Raw genomic sequence first — 18,815 nt, forward strand, 5'->3', positions numbered from 1 at the left:
GGGGTGTCATCCACGTCTGACTTGGATGATATTTAGTTGAGGCTTTGGACTTTAGACTTTTAAGCTGATGCTGGAATGAATGAAGACTTTGGGGCTATTGGGATAATATAGATCTATTTTGCATGCAAGAAGGACATTAATTTGGGGGGGTCAGGCTGAATGTTTATGTTCCCCCAAATTCATATGCTGAAATCTAACCCCAGGTATTAGGAGGTGAGTTAAGTCTTGAGGATGTAGCCCCTATGATTGGTATTAGTGCCCAGGGACTTCCCTGGTGGTCCAGTGGTTAAGACCCCTAGCTTCCACTGCAGGGGGTGTGGGCCGATCCCTGGTCAGGGACCTAAGATCCTGCATGCCATGTGGTGCAGCCAAAAAATAAAAAATAAAGATACCCCAGAGGGCTCCCTGCCCTCTCTCTGCCATGTGAAGATGCAGTGAGGAGACACTGTCTTGAACCAGGAAGTGGTTCTCACCAGACACCAAATCTGCAGGTGCCTTGATCTTGAACATCCAGCTGCACAACTGTGAGAAATAAACTGTTGTTTATAAGCCAACCAGTCTCTGGTGTTCTGGAGCATCCCGAACAATGTAAGCCGGCACCCCAAGAGAAGCTCCAGCATGCAGAAAATGGCAGCGAGCACTTCAGTTAGCTGCTGCCTGGGGCTCTGCACAGAATGGCCTCCCGTTTGTCCTGAAGCTAATTAGCACAAAAGGGACTTCGCCTGAGACCAGACACTGGTGTCCTCTCTCTTGAGCACCCCTCCCACCTCCTCAGCACTCCAGATGCAGCCTTGTCCATCCTATGCTTTGGCTTATGAAGAGGAGAAAGGGAAGGAAGGACAAGAGCTTTGGTCAAGTCAACCACAGCTCCATAGGAAGAAGGGACAGGCCAACAAACTCCATCCAGTCAATGACCTTGGACCTGAGTTTGTGCCCTTTTCCTCAGGGCTTCTGAAATCCTGTTTCCCAGTTCATCCAGCAACTACTGAATTTCAATGTGCTTGTCATGTGGAACCCCTAGAGGGGGAGATGGAGCTGGTATGATCCCTGCAGCATTCCAGCCTAGTGAGGACCATTCTCCAGGGAGTTCACAGGTGATACTGGAATCACTCACAGGCTCAAGGATGTTACTCACTCTGTCCACACTGAGAATCTGTGAACACCAGATCCCGGATGAAATGACATCCTTTGTGGGGTTGTGGAAACCCAAGATAACTCCTGCATCACGAGATCCCCACATTAAAGCCCAGGTCCTAGGCCCATAGGAATTGGAGGCAGAGAGTGCGATCATCACTGGAAAAACAGGAGAATTCAGAGTAGACAATGGTGGCATCCAATTACTGCCAATTTGTGATCAACCCTATTATGATGCTGAATTATCCGGGCCAACTTTGCTAGGCTGTGGTGCCCAGATGTCTGGCCAAACAGTAGTCTAGATGGTGCTCTGAAGGTATTTTTTAAATATAATAAGTTTAACATTTAAATCAGCAGACTTTGAGTAAAGCAGATTATCCTCCATAAGTTGGGTGGGCCTCATCCAATCAGGTCTTAGGAGTAAAACACTGAAGTCCCCCTGAAGAGGAAGAAATTCTGCCTCCAGATGCCTTCAGACTCGAGCTGCAGCATCAGTTCTCCCCCAGGTCGTGGGCCTGCTGGCCTGCCCTGCAGATTTTGGACTCCCAGCCTCCACAATCACATGAACCAATTAAATCTCTCTATATATATACACACAACCTACCGGTTCTGTTTTTCTGGACAACCCTGACTAATACCTTCCCTCTGCCTATGATATTCTGCCCCAGGTCTTTGCAGGGGTGGCTCCTCTCTGCCATTCCAGCCTAGCTCAAATGTCACCTTGGAGAGGCTTCTGTGACCAGCCAAACTACCTGTGACAATGCTGCACATCCCAGTTGTGTCTATTTTATCATGAACACATCATTGACCTGTTGGAATGAGCAGGAAGCTTGTCCCAAGCCTAACACGGTCCCTGGGACATGGAGGCTCCATAGATACCAACATGAATGAATGAACGAATGGATGGGTGAGTGTTGTCGAGCCCATTTGGAAAAAGCCTCCTTCCCTCCGCCTCTCAATTTCAGACACACCAGCACACTCAACAGTGCCTTCCCCTTAAAAATTTCTAAGGCTGAACATATAAAGCCAGTATTCTTCTCGCAGGTAGGGTTTCACTATGATTGTTTCACTGTTGACCAGTGTTAACCTGTTTTTCACACAGTAAAGAGTGCTGTTAGAAACCACATGAGACTGTGACATTTCTATGTGACCTCTTTATAGATCCCAAGCTACATGCAATAGAAGCTGTTTCATGGCCTGTTTTTGTTCAAAACTAACAATAGATTTTAAAAATGTTCCTTGTCCCATTTAGATATTATTTTCAACAGCATATTATTGTTGACTAATATTCCAGTGAATAAATATTTTCAATAAATAGTTATTTCTCAACAATCGAATTGTTTGCAATTTTTCAATATCATAAATATCCTTGTTGCTAAATCTTTGACGCGTTCTTGTTTTTTTACTTAGGATAAACTAAAAGAAGGATACAGGAAGGATATTCACAAATTTTAGGTGACCTTTTTATATCAAATATCAATTAATTAATACTGCTTATTTATTTCTTATTTGGCCACCCCATTGCAGCATGCAGGAATTTAGCTCCTCGACTAGGAATCAAACCCATGTCCCCTGCAGTGGAAGAGTGGAGTCCAAACCACTGGACCACCAGGGCAGTCCCAATACTGCTTTTCAAAAAGCTAGACATGCCTTCCCCCATCTCCCACTGTGGAGAACGGGATAAGTGCACCAGAAGTGAGTGTAAGTGATTAAATACATGTATCACTTTATCCTCCAAATGATCCTTCAATAAGAGCAAATCCATTTAGAGATTAGGAAGCGGGCTCAGAACAATTAAGGGAATTCATGCGTGTGTGCCTGAAGCAGCACAGCTGTAAACTGTGGAGCTGAAATTCAAACTCCACCTTTGCTGAGAGCGGGCCATTGGCCTGTTCTGTTCACTGCTTACGCTGAGGACACAGTTCCATTTTCACATGCTGTACAGTCTCAGCAACCAAATAATCACCATCACAGTGAAGAGCTTAAGACCAATGATTGCAAATCACTTGCTCCAGACATTTAATTGGTTTGGACCTAAAACCCTATATAAAGCAGCAAGCTTAATTAGTGATCTACCCCGGGTTTCTGTCTGCATTCCTTGTATCTTCCAGGATTCACCTGGAAGTTATAGGGTTTAAAATTAGATCATGTGTAGGAGTTCTTTTAAGGAAAGAAAGAAAGAGAAAGGGAGGAAGGAGGGAGGGAGATAGTACTGGACACGTGAGGTATTTGTGAACACTTGCATCCAGTTTGGCCCAGCTTGAAGTATTGGAGCCACATTCTAAGGCATAAAGCTTTGGGTCTCAGTCAACATTACCTGAAAAAACAAAACAGTGCTCGCCTAAGCAGTGCATATACAAAATCCGGAACAATGCAGAGAAGATCAGCATGGCCCCTGCAAGAGGATGACTCGCAGATTCCTGAAACCTTCCATATTTTTAAGAGTAAAATAAACAACAAACACAAACAAGGCTGTGGCCCTGCCCACAGCTGTTTCTCCGCCTTCTCTTCTTGCTCCTGTCATTCCTCAGGAGGCTGTTGATTCCACACCTGTTCAATCATCTGCAGATGCCAACTGGTCCTCCTTTAGTGGGCATGTTCCGGGTCAGGTGGCAGGTGTTTCATCAGGAGCTTTGCTGGAGATGCTGTGCAGTCCTGCTGAAGGCTCAGGACTTCTGTCCTAACCTTCCATGGGGTTCTGCTCGCCTGTCTGGAGGGAAGCTCCAGGAAGATTCTTAGGAGCCCTGATGCCATTCTTATCACAGGAGCCTTGTGGAAGGGATGGGTACCCAAAGCAGCCTCTGCTGCATCTTTGAGGTTTTCTTTTTTCCCTGTGGATGCAACACATCTTCCACATGTTACCTTCCTATTCTAGTCCTTGTCTTCTCTTCACTTTCATTTCCTCACTTTTTTTTTGTTCCTATAGTAGAAGCCACCAGAAGTCCTTTGGGGAATGAGGCAAATAAAAATGCTTTTAAAAGTACAGAAAATGTTAGCTTTCAAAGAACTCTCAAATTCATTTATCAGAAAATTAACGAAGGCATATTTTCTTTCTTTTTTTAAATTTTATTTATTTATTTGGCTGTGTTGGGTCTCTGTTCCTGTGCGAGGGCTTTCTCTAGTTGTGGCGAGGTGGGGCTACTCTTAGGTGCAGTGTGCGGGCTTCTCATTGCAGTGGTTTCTCTCGATGTGGAGTATGGGATCTAGGCACACAGGCTTCAGTAGTTGTGGCACGTGGGCTCAGTAGTTGTGGCACATGGGCTTAGTTGCTCCGTGGCATGTGGGATCTTCCCGGACCAGGATTGAACCTGTGTCCCCTGCATTGGCAGGTGGATTCTCAACCACTGCACCACCAGGGAAGTCCTGAAGGCATACTTTATGTATGTTCTTTTAAGGTTAGAACAGAAAAAAGTAACAGAAATGCAAAGCACTGCCCCTATTGACAAGAAACCTATTCAAACTGAAACTGAAAAACTAGAAATAACAATTTCCCCTTGGAGAAGAAAGATGATGGTGAAGCAGAAGGACGTGGAATGCATCCCTCTCCACAGATGCATTAGGAATGCATCAAAAGGTGCAATAATTCCCACAGAGAACCAGCTGAACACCAGCAGAAGACCTCAGACACCAGAAAGGACTGCAAAGATCCCAACATAACTGGGTAGGACAAAGGGAAAAGAAAAATAAAAGGAGAAAGAGGAGGAGAAGATAGGAAAGGGATGGGCCCCACAGCCTGGGGCAGGGGGATCTGAAACAGAGGGGAGATTGCCGAATTTGGGGAAACATCCCTTATCTGATGGGGAAATCCCTTCTCCAATGGGGAATTTCCCTGTGTCAGAAGGGAGGCATTTGGGACTGTTCAAAGAGGGTGAAGTGGCTGAGCTGTGGCAGATGGGAAAGAGTGAGAAACACACAGAGGGTCTGCACCACGGCTCAGTGTGTCCAGATTGAGATGTGGGTTCACAGCTGAACAGGGGGTCTGGGAGCTGGAACATAGGAACCGGAGAACTGGTTCAGGGTGAGAAACATTGTTGGCAGTGGGGAGATGGACTGACAGGACAGGAGGGAAGAAATCCATAGTGCAGAATGCCTACTGAGGAAAGCTGGGTGGCCATGGTGGCGGCTCAATATTGCTGACTCACGAGCAGGGGGGAGGAGCCGCAGGTGTAGCCTCTCTCAGCACCTGTGATGGACAAAGGAAGGACCCCTCTGGGCCTGGCTAATGCACTCAGGGATAACAAAGGCCCCTGGGCAGGGCTGGCCTAGAGTGCCTGCAGCTGAGAGCCAAAAGTCCAAAGAGTGGCCCAGCTCTGGAGCCATTCTGTTTACACCTGAGCCACTGGCGTCCCTCTGTAACAGGCACCACCTGAGCCACCCGAGCCACTGCAACCCAGGCAGGGCACCACTGCTCACTCATTCCCAGGGGAAGGAGCCACTATTGTACCCTCTCTCTCCCCACACACCAGCACTTACAGATAAACAATAAAGTAAGCTCTGCTGGTCACAGAGTAATACAAAAAGCCCAAGGCAGGTAGAAGGATACTTACAACTGAGACCCCAAGGAAACAGAAATATTATTATTAATTTTATTGATCTGGTCCATTCTGGGGTCAGTTCTAGCTTTTTTTTAAATTAATTACAATCTTAGTCCTAAGGGATCTACATGTTTTATAACATTTTTTATTCTATTTTTCTTCTATTTTTCTTTTTAGCCTTTTTATATATTTCTATTTCTAGCTGTTTTTTGTAGTGCTGACTGTATCTCTCCTACTTTCTTTTCTTCTCTTTTATACATTTCTATTTTTTTCATTTTCTTTATATATTTCCAGTCACAGAACACTCTTCTGTTGCCCTGTCTTCTATCCTTTTTTAGTTTATTTTATCTTAATATACTTATAATCAATATTATCACTCTACTCTGTTTCCTTGCTTTATTCTCCAGGTGACACACTGCTTTGGTTTTTATTATTAGGTTTTGTCTTTATCTTAGTTCTGATTATAATTGCCTGACTCTGTTTTGGGAATCTTCAGTCTATCTGGTTGTACTCTTGCTCTTTATTATATTTGATCCTAGCTTTCAAAATCTCCCTGGATTTGTGTTTGTGTGTGTGTATGTGTGTGTTTGGTTTTGAATTTCTGTTTGTTTTCTCTTTGATTGTCTGATGGCATACTGGGGTTCTTCTATCAGGTCTTTCTAGTGCCGTATGTTCTATTGGATTCAGCATTTGTGTGTCTTATATAAGTATGTGTTTCCTTGATTTAGTATTTGTTTGCCGCAACACACTGACATTAGTCTGGGGCTTGGACAGTCTTTTTTAAACCCCTTTATTGCTGGGACAGGCAACCTCTGAAGTCTGGACTAGTCCATCAGAAGTCAAGTAGGAGGCTCTGGGGAAGGAGCACTGAATCCAGGTTGCTAGACTGCTAGGGAGTCATCCTCAGCCACAGGGAAGATTAACTGCAGGGAACTCTCACAGAGCCCTGTCTAAGACCTGGCTTCATCTGACTCTCTGCTGCTGCCAGTGCTGGACACCTCACATCAAACTACAAACAAGACAGGAACACAAACCCAGCCATCAGCACACAGATTACCTAAAGCCATATTAACCTCATAGATACCATAAAACACACCTCCTGACATGGCCCTGCTCATCAGAGAGAAAAGACATGGAGCCACACACAAGAAAGCAGACACCAGACCCCCCCAACAGGAATCCTTCTCAAGACAGTGGACAGACCTCACCACAGAGGGCAGAGGGCAGAAACAAGAGGAATTACTACTAGGCAGCATAGGGAAAGGAGACAGCAAATCCTATAAATTAGACAAAATGAGAAAACAAAGAAACACCATGCAGGCAAAGGAGCAGGAAAAAAACCCATAAGACCAAATAAATGAAGAGGAAAGAGGAAAATTGCCTGAAAAAGAATTCAGAGTAATGATAGTAAAGATGATACGAAATCTCAACAGCAAAATAGAGAAAATACAAGAAACAGTTAATAAGAACTCAGAAGAATTAAAGAGCAAACAAGCAGTAATGGACAACAAAATTAGCGAAATTAAAAATACTCTACATGGTATAAACAGCAGAATAACTGAAGCAGAAGAATGAATAAGTGAGTTGGAAGACAAAATGGGGGGAGTAACTGCCACAGAGAAGGAAAGAGAAAAAAGAATAAAAAGAATGGAAGACAGTCTCAGAGACCTTGGTGACAGCATTAAATGCACCAACATTCGAATCATAGGCATTCCAGAAGAAGAAGAAAAAAATAAAGGGTCTGAGAAAATATTTGAAGAGGTTATAGTGGAAAACTTCTCCAACATGGGAAAGGAAATAATTAATCAAATCCAAGAAGCGCAGAGAGTCCCATACAGGATAAACCCAAGAAGAAATACACCAAGGCACATATTAATCAAACTAACGAAAATTAAACACAAAGAAAAAATATTAAAAGCAGCAAGAGAAAAGCAACAAATAATATGTAAGGGAAAACCCATAAGGATAACAGCTGATCTTTCTGTAGAAACTCTGTAGGTCAAAAGGGAGTGGCAGGATATACTGAAGGTCCTGAAAGAGAAAATCCTGCAGCCAAGAATATTCTACCCAGCAAGAATCTCATTCAGATTCGACAGAGAAATCCAAAGCTTGACAGACAAGCAAAAGTTAAGAGAATTCAGCACCACCAAACCAGCCTTACAACAATTGCTAAAGGAGATTTTCTAAGTAGGAAACCCAAGAGAAAGAAAAGACCTACCAAAACAAACCCAAAACAATTAATAGGTACATACATGTCAATAATCACCTTAAAAATAAATGGATTAAATGCTCCAACCAAAAGACACAGACTGGCTGAATGGATACAAAAACAAGACCCTTCTATATGCTGCCTACAAGAAAACCACTTCAGACCAAGGGACACAGACTGAAAGTAAAGGGATGGAAAAGGTTATTCCATGCAAATGGAAGTCAAAAGAAAGCTGGAGTAGCAATACTCATATCAGACAAATTAGACTTTACAGTAAAGACTATCACAAGAGACAAGGAAGGACACTACATAATGATCAAGGGATCCATCCAAGAAGAACATATAACAATTGTACATATCGATGCACCCAACACAGGAGCACCTCAACACATAAGGCAAATGCTAACAGCCATAAAAGGGGACATCGACAGTAACACAATAATAGTAGGAGACTTTAACACCCCACTTACAACAACAGACAGATCATCCAAACAGAAAATAAATAAGGACACACAAGCTTTAAATGACACATTAGACCATCTCGACTTAATTGATATTTATAGGACATTCCATCCAAAAACTACAGAATACACTTTCTTCTCAAGTGCACACAGAACATTCTCCAGGATAGATCACATCTTGGGTCACAAATCAAGCCTTGGTAAATTGAAGAAAATTGAAATCATATCAAGCATCTTCTCTGACCACAACGCCATGAGACTACATATCAATTACCTGAAAAGAATTGTAAAAAATACAAACACATGGAGGCTAAACAGTATGCTATTAAACAACCAATAAATCACTAAAGAAATCAAAGAGGAAACAAAAAAATATTTAGAAACAAATGACAATGAAAACCCAGCAACCCAAAACCTATGGGATGCAGCAAAACCGTTCTAAGAGGGAAGTTTATAGCAATACAGTCCTACCTCAGGAAACAAGAAAAATATCAAATAAACAACCTAACCTGACACCTAAAAGAATTAGAGAAAGAACAAAAAAAACCCAAAGTGAGCAGAAGGAAAGAAATCATAAAAGATCAGAGCAGAAATAAATGAAAAAGAAATGAAGGAAACAATAGCAAAGATCAATAAAACTAAAAGCTGGTTCTTTGAGAAGATAAACAAAACTGATGAACCATTAGCCAGTCTCATCAGGAAAAAAGGGAGAAGACACAAATCAACAGAATTAGAAATGAAAAAGGAGAAGTAACAACTGACTGCATAGAAATACAAGAGATCATGAGAGACTCCTACAAGCAACGAAATGCCAATACATTGGATAACCTGGAAGAAATGGATACATTCTTAGAAAAATACAATCTTCCAAAACTGAACTAGGAAGAAATAGAACATATGAACAGACCAATCACAAATACGGAAATTGAGGCAATGATTAAAAATCTCCCAACAAACAAAAGCCCAGGGCCAGTTAGCTTCACGGAAAATTCTATCAAACATTTCGAGAAGAGCTAACACCTATCCTTCTCAAACTGTTCCAAAATGTAGCAGAAGGAGAAACACTCCCAAACTCATTCTACGAAGCCACCATCACCCTGATACCAAAATCAGGCAAAGATGTCACAAAAAAAGAAAATTACAGGCCAATATCACTGATGAATATAGATGGAAAAATCCTCAACATAATACTAGCTAACAGAATCCAACAGCACATTAAAAAGATCATACACCATGATCAAGTGGGGTTTATCCCTGGGATGCAAGGATTCTTCAATATACACAAATCAATCAATGTGATACATCATATCAACAAATTGAAGGATAAAAACCATATGACCATCTCAATAGATGCAGAAAAAGCTTTTGACAAAATTCAACATCCATTTATGATAAAAACTCTCCAGAAAATGGGCATAGAAGGAAATTACCTCAACATAATACAAGCCATATGTGACAAACCAACAGCCAACATCGTTCTAAACGGTGAAAAACTGAAAGAATTCCCTTTAAGAAAAGGAAAAAGACAAGGGTGCCCACTCTCACCATTATTATTCAACATAGTTTTGGAAGTTTTAGCCACAGCAATCAGAGAGGAAAATGAAATAAAAGGAATCCAAATTGGAAAAGAAGAAGTAAAATTGTCACTCTTTGCAGATGACATGATATTATACATAGAAAACCCAAAAGACTCTACCAGAAATCTGCTAGCACTAATCGATGAATTTAGTAAAGTAATACAAAATTAATGTGCAAAAATCTCTTGCATTCCTATACACTAACAACAAAAAAGCAGAAAGAGAAATTAAGGAAACTCTCCCATTTATCACTGCAAGAAAAAGAATAAACTACCTAGGAATAAACCTGCCTAAGGAGGCAGAAGACCTGTGTGCAAAAAACTATATGACACTGATGAAAGAAATCAAAGACGATACAAACAGATGGAGGGACATACCATCTTCCTGGATTGGAAGTATCAGCATTGTGAAAATGACTATACTACCCAAAGCAATTTTACAGATTCAACACAATCCCTATCAAATTACCAATGGCATTTTTCACAGAACTAGAACAAGAAATCTTATGATTTGTATGGAAACGCAAAAGACCCCACATAGCCAAAGCAATCTTGAGAAGGAAAGATGGAGTTGCTGGAATTAGGCTTCCTGACTTCAAACTATACTACAAGTTCACAGTGATCAAGACAGTATGGTACTGGCACAAAAATAGAAAGGAAGATCAATGGAACAGAATAGAGAACCCAGAGGTAAACCCAAGTGCATATGGGCACCTTATCTTTAACAAAGGAGGCAAGAATATACAATGGAAAAAAGACAGCTTTTTCAATAAGCGGTGTTGGGAAAATTGGACAGCTACATGTAAAAGAATGAAATTAGAACACTTTCTAACACCATACACAAAAATAAACTCCAAATGGATTAAAGACCTACATGTAAGGCCATACACTATAAAACTCCTAGAGGAAAACATAGGCAGAACACTCTGTGACATACATCAAAGCAAGATCCTTTTTGACCCACTTCCTAGAATCATGGAAATAAAATCAAGAATAAACGAATGGGACCTCATGAAACTTAAAATCTTTTGCACAGCGAAAGGAACCATAAACAAGACAAGAAGACAACCCTCAGAATGGGAGAAAATACTTGCCAATGAAGCAATGGACAAAGGATTAATCTCCCAACTATACAAGCAGCTCATGCAGCTTAATACCAAAAAAGCAAATAACCCAATCCACAAATGGACAGAAGACCTAAATAGACATTTCTCCAAAGAAGACATACAGATGGCCAACAAACACAGGAAAAGGTGCTTAACATCACTAATCATTAGAGAAATGCAAGTCAAAGCCACTATGAGGTATCATCTCACCCTGGTCAGAATGGCCATCATCAAAACATCTAGAAACAATAAATGTTGGAGAGGGTGTGGAGAAAAGGGAACTCTCCCGCACTGTTGGCGGGAATGTAAGTTGGTACAGCCACTATGGAAAACAATTTGGAGATTCCTTAAGAAACTAAAAATAGAACTACCATGTGATCCAGTAATCCCACTACTGGGCATATACCCAGAGAAAACCATAATTCAAAAAGAAACATATACCATAATATTCATTGCAGCACTATTTACAAGAGCCAGGACATGGAAGCAACCTAAATGCCCATCAACAGAAGAATGGATAAAGAAGATGTGGCACATATGTACAATGGAATATTACTCAGCCATAAAAAGGAACGAATTTGAGGTATATGTAATGAGGTGGATAGACATAGAGTCTGTCATAGAGAGTGAAGTAAGCCAGAAAGAGAAAAACCAATACTGTATACTAACTCATATATATGGAATCTAAAAAAAAATGGTACTGATGAACCCAGTGAAAGGGCAAGAATAAGGATGCAGATGCAGAGAATGGACTGGAGAACATGGGGTTGGGATGGTGGGGAGTGAAGGGGAAACTGGGACTAAGTGAGAGAGTAGCGTAGACATATATATGCTATCAACTGTAAAATAAATAGCTAGTGGGAAGTTGCTGTATAACAAATGGAGATCAACTTGATGATGGGTGATGCCTTAGAGGGCCAGGACAGGGAGGGTGGGAGGGAGTGGTGCGAGGGAGGGCATATGGGGATATATGTATAAATACAGCTGATTGTCTTTTGTGTACCTCAAAAGCTGGTACAAGAGTGTAAAGCAATTATATTCCAATAAAGAGCTTAAAAAAAAGAATTTCTCCTTACCAAAATTAAGCTCCCACACCCACATGCCTGTCAAAAGAAACATGTTGAGAAGAGCCCATAAGAAATTAAATTGCTAACTAATGAGAAGCTACTGTAGATCTCAGGGAACTCTGCTCAGTGCTCTGTGGTGATCTAAACGGGAAGGAAATCCAAAAAAGGGGATATATGTACACGTACAGCTGATTCACTCTGCTGTACAGCAGAGACTAACACAATACTGTAAAGCAACTGTACTCCATTAAAAAAATTTTTTTAAATTAATTTGCTAAGCAGAAGAAAAATAAGTGAGGTAGGGACTTCCTTGGTGGCGCAGTGGATAAGACTCCTCGCTCCCAATGCAGGGGGCCCGGGTGTGATCCCTGGTCAGGGAACTAGATCCCAAATGCATGCTGCAACTGAGAATTCACTTGCACAAGTAAGGAGGCTGTGTGTCACAACTGAGGAGCCAGCAAGCCACAACTATGACCCGGCACAATCAAATAAGTAAATACTAAAAAAAAAAAAAGTGAGATGACTATTTTCTGTGGGGCGTGCTGTGCTCCACTCCCCCGTTGTCTCACAACAGTGTGGATGGTTTGCCCTTCCTGCCGTGTACCATTTTGGCAGGACAGACTGTTGGGAAGTCAGAGTCTTTGAAGGCAGACTTGTCCTCTGCGAAGAATGGGGCATTATTTCCCAGATAAGTCATGGACGGTCACTGCAGTGGGTTGAAAGTGACCTGACCCCCAGAACCTGCGCATGGGACTTTCATTTGGAAGAAGTCTCTGCAGGTGTAATTAGGGCTCCTGAGGTGAAGTTGTGCTGGATTCCCAGGCGGGGCCTTTACCCATCGACATGTGTCCTCATCAGAGACACGCAGAGGAGAAGCACCCGGGGAGAAAGGGTGTGTGTGGACAGTGCAGTCACAGCAAGGAAGCCCGGAGCCCCCAGCAGGTGGAAGAAGCAAGAAACAGAATTTCTCTTAAGCCTCAGAGCAAAGTGCGGCCCTGCTGACACCCTGATCTCGGACGTCTGGCCTCCAGGCCTGTGAGAAAATCCATTTCTGTCATTTTTAGCTGCTGGGTTTGCGGCCATTTGTGGGCGAGCCTACAACCCACGAGGTGCATGGGGCTTTGCACACAGAGGAGCTGGTGGGAGGAAGCTGGGTGGGGGCTGCAGCCTGGATGCAGACCCTCTGTCCGCATCCCATGGGGACCTCCTCCGCGATGGCCCTGCTTGCGTCCTATACAGCAGCAGCAGTGTCAGCCTGGCCAGGACACCACCCGTGCAAACACAACATGGTCCTGCTGGGACACCCTGTCGGCATCAGGTAAACTTCTGCGATTCTCCTGATGCTGTGCTGATGCGATCCAGCCATCAGCTTCCTTACGTAGAAAGGGGTGCCCCTCACTGCTTCCAGGGACAAGCCTCAGGTCTGGGTGTTTCCACGTCTCCTCTAAATACAACTATTTGCAGGAAGATGCAGGTGTCTTAGAGGCTGCGCGTCCCATGTGCCACATGTGTCTATCAAGGGTGGTAGTGTGATTTCCTTCCCCTTTACAAAGAGGAAAAATAACTCCACTTGAATAGGCAGGATTTGGAATGATTTTGTTTTCTTTTGTTTTTTTAGGCCAGGCTCCGAATGCCAAAAGAGCAACTGGAACTTTTAAAGTGAGTGAAGTATTTTCATGTGTGTGACTTTCTGGTGTGGGTCCAAACACTGAAATGCTTTTGTAAAGTTGTAAAACTAATTTCTACTTCTGCGGATCATTCTTTAAGGAACTATACACTGGGAGTTTCTTTCAATATTATTTATTATTTAAAAAAAAAAAAAGGAAAACAACCAAGGTGAAAAACAGGCCGCTGGTTAAATACATGGAATAGAGAATTATGAAGCCCTTAAAATAATTCTAAAATATATTTTCTGATCTCGGAACTGCAGTGGGACACAAAGTTATTTTGTTACAATGTTTTTGCATAGAATTAAAACTGTTATGAACACACCAAAATTTTACAGTTTTTATTTCTTCAAAATTTTTGTATTTTCCAAATTGTGAACATGTATTGTTTCACAAATTGGGAGAAAATACTAGATAAGTAGTGCTTACATTTTTTTGCACATAAAGAAAAACCCATTGGCTTGACATTTTCTTATTCTTTGTACCAGTAACTTTCAAACTGTACAAGTAGTAGAGCTGATTCTTAGAAAGGAAAATCTTGCACCCTGCAGCTGGTGAAGGGAAGCTGCTCCCCACCCGCACCCCTGGCTGGATCCTGCAGCCCCCGGTGACCGAGGCTGGTGTGCAGAACCTCAGGGCTGGTGTGTGCAGACCCTCAGGTCTGATGTGCAGAACCTCAGGGCTGGTGTGCAGAACCTTGGGGCTTGTGTGTACAGAACCTCAGGGCTGGCATGTACAAAACCTCAGGGCTGGTGTGTACAGAACCTCACGCCTGTGTGTAGAACTTCAGGGCTGGTGTGCAGAACATCAGGGCTGGTGTGTACAGAACCTCACGCCTGTGTGCAAAACCTCAGGGCTGGTGTACAGAACCTCAGGGCTGGTGTGCAGAGCCTCAGCGCTGGTGTGCAGAACCTCAGAGCTGGTGTGTACAGAACCTGACGCCTGTGTGCAGAACCTCAGGGCTGGTGTACAGAACCTCAGGGCTTGGTTGGGAGTCCCCTGCTCCATACCCCACTCAAAGTTCAAGATGGTCCCCATCCTAAGGCGCTGAGAGGGGGATTTAGGATTTGCACTGTGAGGTCACCTAGCTTACGTCAGGGTGGCCATGCTCCTCAAGGGAGGGGACCCGCCTGCATCGAGCACACCTCAAGCCCTGGGTTGCCCTCAGGACAGCTTCCCTGAATGTCTTTGCTTTTCACATGCAGTAAAGTGCAGTGCTTCAGATGAAGGGGCATCCCCTGAACGCCCCTTACTCGGAGTTTCTCTCTTTCTCCTTGCTTTGCTGACACTGAAGCCCAGCCCTGGGGGCGGCAGGGAGACCACCACTTCCTCCTTTCACGGTGAGGGTCTCCATTTACAGGAAGGAAAGCCAGACTTTGGAAAACAACTTCCGTGAAATTCTATTTTTAATTGAACAAATAGATGTTCTGAAGGCCTTACTTAGAGATACACGGGATGGTCTGCACAATTACAGCTGGACCGCTGACGGAGACCCCGCTGAAGGCTGGGACCAAGCAGAGGTTGTGGACGAGGTGAGGGGCGCGGGAGGGAGGCGGGGCTTGTCCGACCTTCAGATGTCGTGTCCACAATTTGCATGAGTGCAGAAATGGAGGGATAAGTGGGAAATGGTCTGTGTCCTCCTGAAAATTCTTGCCCAACATCAGCTTACGTTCACTAAAGCTTGCCCCTGGAAACACACTTTTTCATAATTACTGTGTCACAGGGAAGATTTTGTATTGCAATAAGACTGACTTCCCACCCAAATAAGGAACTGATTCTGTTTCATGTTGCAGTTAAAAAAAAAGACAGACAAAACCTCATTCAGAGATGACAGTCTCTGAAAGTCTATACCTAAATACCTAAACAGGAAAATATTTGTATTCAGGGACCTAAAGCTAGTGCGTTTGACCTACTCAGCACCAGGTCAGGCAACATGATGACGAAGGCCAATGAACTTAGTTTTGCTTCTTTCCTTTCCTTAGATTCTGTGTTTTCAAACACACAGAAAGCTGACACTGACCACCACTGCCTCCAGGCCACCACCATCAGGGCCCTAGGACAAAGTGCTTCCTCAGAACTCAAACTGTTAATGTTCTCTCAAGACACTTGGTTTTTTAGACTCAGAACATCCTAAAGAACCCAATAGTAATTCAAAGGATGAATAATTTCTAACACAAGCAATCACATAGTCTATGTAAACTGCCTTGGTTCCCAAATACCTCCTGGGACTTCCCTGGTGGTCCAGTGGTTAGGAATCTGTGCTTTCACTGCAGGGGGCACAGGTTCGATCCCTTGTGGGGAAACTAAGATCCCGCAAGCTGCCAAAAATATATATATACATATATATATATAAATAAAATATACGAGGGGGGGCGGGGGGTGAAGGGGAAACTGAGAAGAAGCGAGAGAGTAGCACAGACATATATATACTACCAACTGTAAAATAGTCAGTGGGAAGTTGTTGTATAACAAAGGGAGTCCAACTCGAGGATGGAAGATGCCTTAGAGGACTGGGGCAGGGAGGGTGGGGGGGACTCGAGGGGGGGGCGTCAAGGAAGGGAGGGAATACGGGGATATGTGTATAAAAACAGTTGATTGAACCTGGTGTACCCCCCCAAAAAAAAAAATATACGAGGGTGAGTCAAAAATTATCCACACTCTGCTGGTTACATTTAAACTTCTGTAAATTCTACATCCAGAGTGTGGATAATTTTTGACTCACCCCTGTGTGTGTGTGTGTGTGTGTGTGTGTGTGTGTGTATTTAACCAAATACCTACAGAATGTTCAAGTCTTTATTACTAAGCAGAGACACTGAAAGGGGGCCCGGCAGTTCACACACACATCCTCACTTGACTGCCCCACTGTGAGAGCATGACTTCAGGGCTTCAGAAGGGGCTTGAGTCCAGCCTTGCGCTGTGAGCCTGGAGAATGGCCGAACACATCTCCGCTTGGATACCTCAGCTTCCCACTGACCTGGGAAGGGATCATAAGAATCTGTGTGCCAGGCCGGGCTCCACCTGCAGCCTGGTCAGTGTTCAGTGTTGTTATCATTTTGCCGATTAGGGAACTTGGGTCCAAATCAACAAAGTAAGTTGTCAAAACTCAAGCCGTTGACAGAGATTGTTAACAGGAAACTCTTTTTCAAATTTGTACAGGAAATGTCAAACTTGGTAAATTACATACTTAAAAAGTTGAGAGAAGATCAAGTCCAGATGGCTGATTATGCTCTTAAGTCAGCAGGTGAGTGAAGAAGTGACAAGGCCAATGTAAAGAGTCAGCGTTTCAAAAGCATCTCTGTCCTCTGTGCTTCTTTATTAGGAAAACGTGTTTATCTATCTGGTAACTGGAGAGGGAGGAAAAACTAACAAAGCTAGACAATAAAGAAGAGAACAGCAATGGTGGTAGCTGATTGCTTTCTGGGTGTGAATCTCAGAAGGAGCACAGACAGTGCGTGTGTGATCCACTCTAAGAGGGCCACAGAGGAAGCGCGCCTGCAGCGGGGAGCTTGGGGATGCCTCACAAACACTGTAACATCTTATTCTCTGTGGAGTAAAGTGACTACTAATGACTACGCTAAATGCATTACTAGTGATTAAGTGGTGGTGTCTCAAGACCGTGTGTAATGTTCTTAAAAGAAAGAGGGTGGATGTGCAGAGTACACAGAGTAAAGCTAGTGTGTCTCAAGGGACAAAAGCCAAACTAATCCTGACGAATAAAACGTGTGTCCTGCGTGGAGTAGAGACCATTTGGACCAGAATGATCATGAGTCGTGTGTGTGTGGGGGGGGGGGGGTGTTGAGAGAGAAACAGAGCAGGAGAACAGACTTGCCTGGCTGTGAATTCCCTGAAGCCTGGGAGGCATAAGCATGAGATAAGATGGGGAAAGGCAACTCACAGAGTGCTTGGTTTGTTTGTTTGCTTAGTCTTGGCATTCTGATACAGGCTTTTGATGCCTTCCTCCTATTCTGTTGAATATATTTACAACTTCCATCTGGAAAAACCACCAATGACAAAGGCCCGTGGATACCCTACACAGAACAAGGAATAGCAGCAAACGTTACGGCTCCTCAATAAATGTTAGCATGGTACACAGCCAGCTTCTGGTTGGGACGAGATGGAGAAAAGCCCAGAGCAGCCTTTCTGCCCTGCTGATGACGTACAACTAAAAGAGCTGGACAAGATATAAAAAGCAGCTACCCGAGTTTGATGAAAAGTAAACAAAAGGAGGCAGATTGTGGAGAGAAAGAAAAAACTGGAAATGTGGCCTGTGTGGGGGTGAGTTTACTGTTTTTCTTTTCTCTCAATGCTTGAGCTGATGCAAACCTATGCAACATATATGAAAAGGTCTAACATCCTCATCCTTGTAGTCTCAGAAGCAGATAAGAGAAAAATGCAGAAAAATGATTTATTTGAAGAAACAATGGCTGAAAACATTCCAAATTTGGTTAAAAGTGTAAATTTATAGATTCAAGAAACTGAGTAAACCAGAAACAAGGTAAAGTCAAGGGAAACTACACCCAGACACAGCATAAATTTCACAAACCAAAGAAGAGAAAATCTTGAAAGCAGCTAGAGGAACAAAACACACACATTACATATGGGAGAACAATGATGTGAACAACTGTGATTTCTTATCGGAAACCAAGGAGACAAGAAGAGGAGGGAACTACAGTGTATAGTGCTGAAATAAAGGAAATGCCAATGCGGAACCAGTAAAAATATCCTTTAAAAGTGAGGGTGAGGGCTTCTCTGGTGACGCAGTGGTTAAGGATCCACCTGCCAATGCAGGGGACATGGGTTTAAGCCCTGGTGCAGGAAGATCCCACGTGCCATGAGCAACTAAGCCCGTGCACCACAACTACTAAGCCTATACTCTAGAGCCCTCGAGCCACAACTACTGAGCCTGTGAGCCACAACTACTGAAGCCTGTGGACCCAGAGCCCGTGCTCTGCAACAAGAGAAGCCACCACAATGAGAAGCCCTTGCACTACAACGAAGAGTAGCCCCCACTTGCCGCAACTAGAGAAAGCTGGCACATAGCAACAAAGACCCAACACAAC

General features: G+C 43.3%; 1 protein-coding gene and 1 non-coding gene across 2 annotated transcripts in view; both read left to right on the forward strand.

Annotated features, from left to right (window-relative positions):
- SUN3 (Sad1 and UNC84 domain containing 3) overlaps positions 1 to 18,815 on the forward strand; it is a 41,146-nt gene that overhangs the window by 10,758 nt on the left and 11,573 nt on the right. Inside the window, exons 4-6 of the mRNA XM_057733438.1 lie at positions 13,707 to 13,747; positions 15,116 to 15,287; positions 16,912 to 16,996. Coding sequence (XP_057589421.1) covers positions 13,707 to 13,747; positions 15,116 to 15,287; positions 16,912 to 16,996 — 298 coding nt within the window. The remainder of the gene's footprint in view (positions 1 to 13,706; positions 13,748 to 15,115; positions 15,288 to 16,911; positions 16,997 to 18,815) is intronic.
- Positions 3,468 to 3,574, forward strand: LOC130852724 (U6 spliceosomal RNA). The gene has a single exon (XR_009053451.1). It is a non-coding gene; the product is annotated as a U6 spliceosomal RNA (small nuclear RNA).

Source organism: Hippopotamus amphibius, chromosome 4 (assembly GCF_030028045.1).
Source record: "Hippopotamus amphibius kiboko isolate mHipAmp2 chromosome 4, mHipAmp2.hap2, whole genome shotgun sequence".
Lineage (NCBI taxonomy): Eukaryota > Metazoa > Chordata > Mammalia > Artiodactyla > Hippopotamidae > Hippopotamus > Hippopotamus amphibius.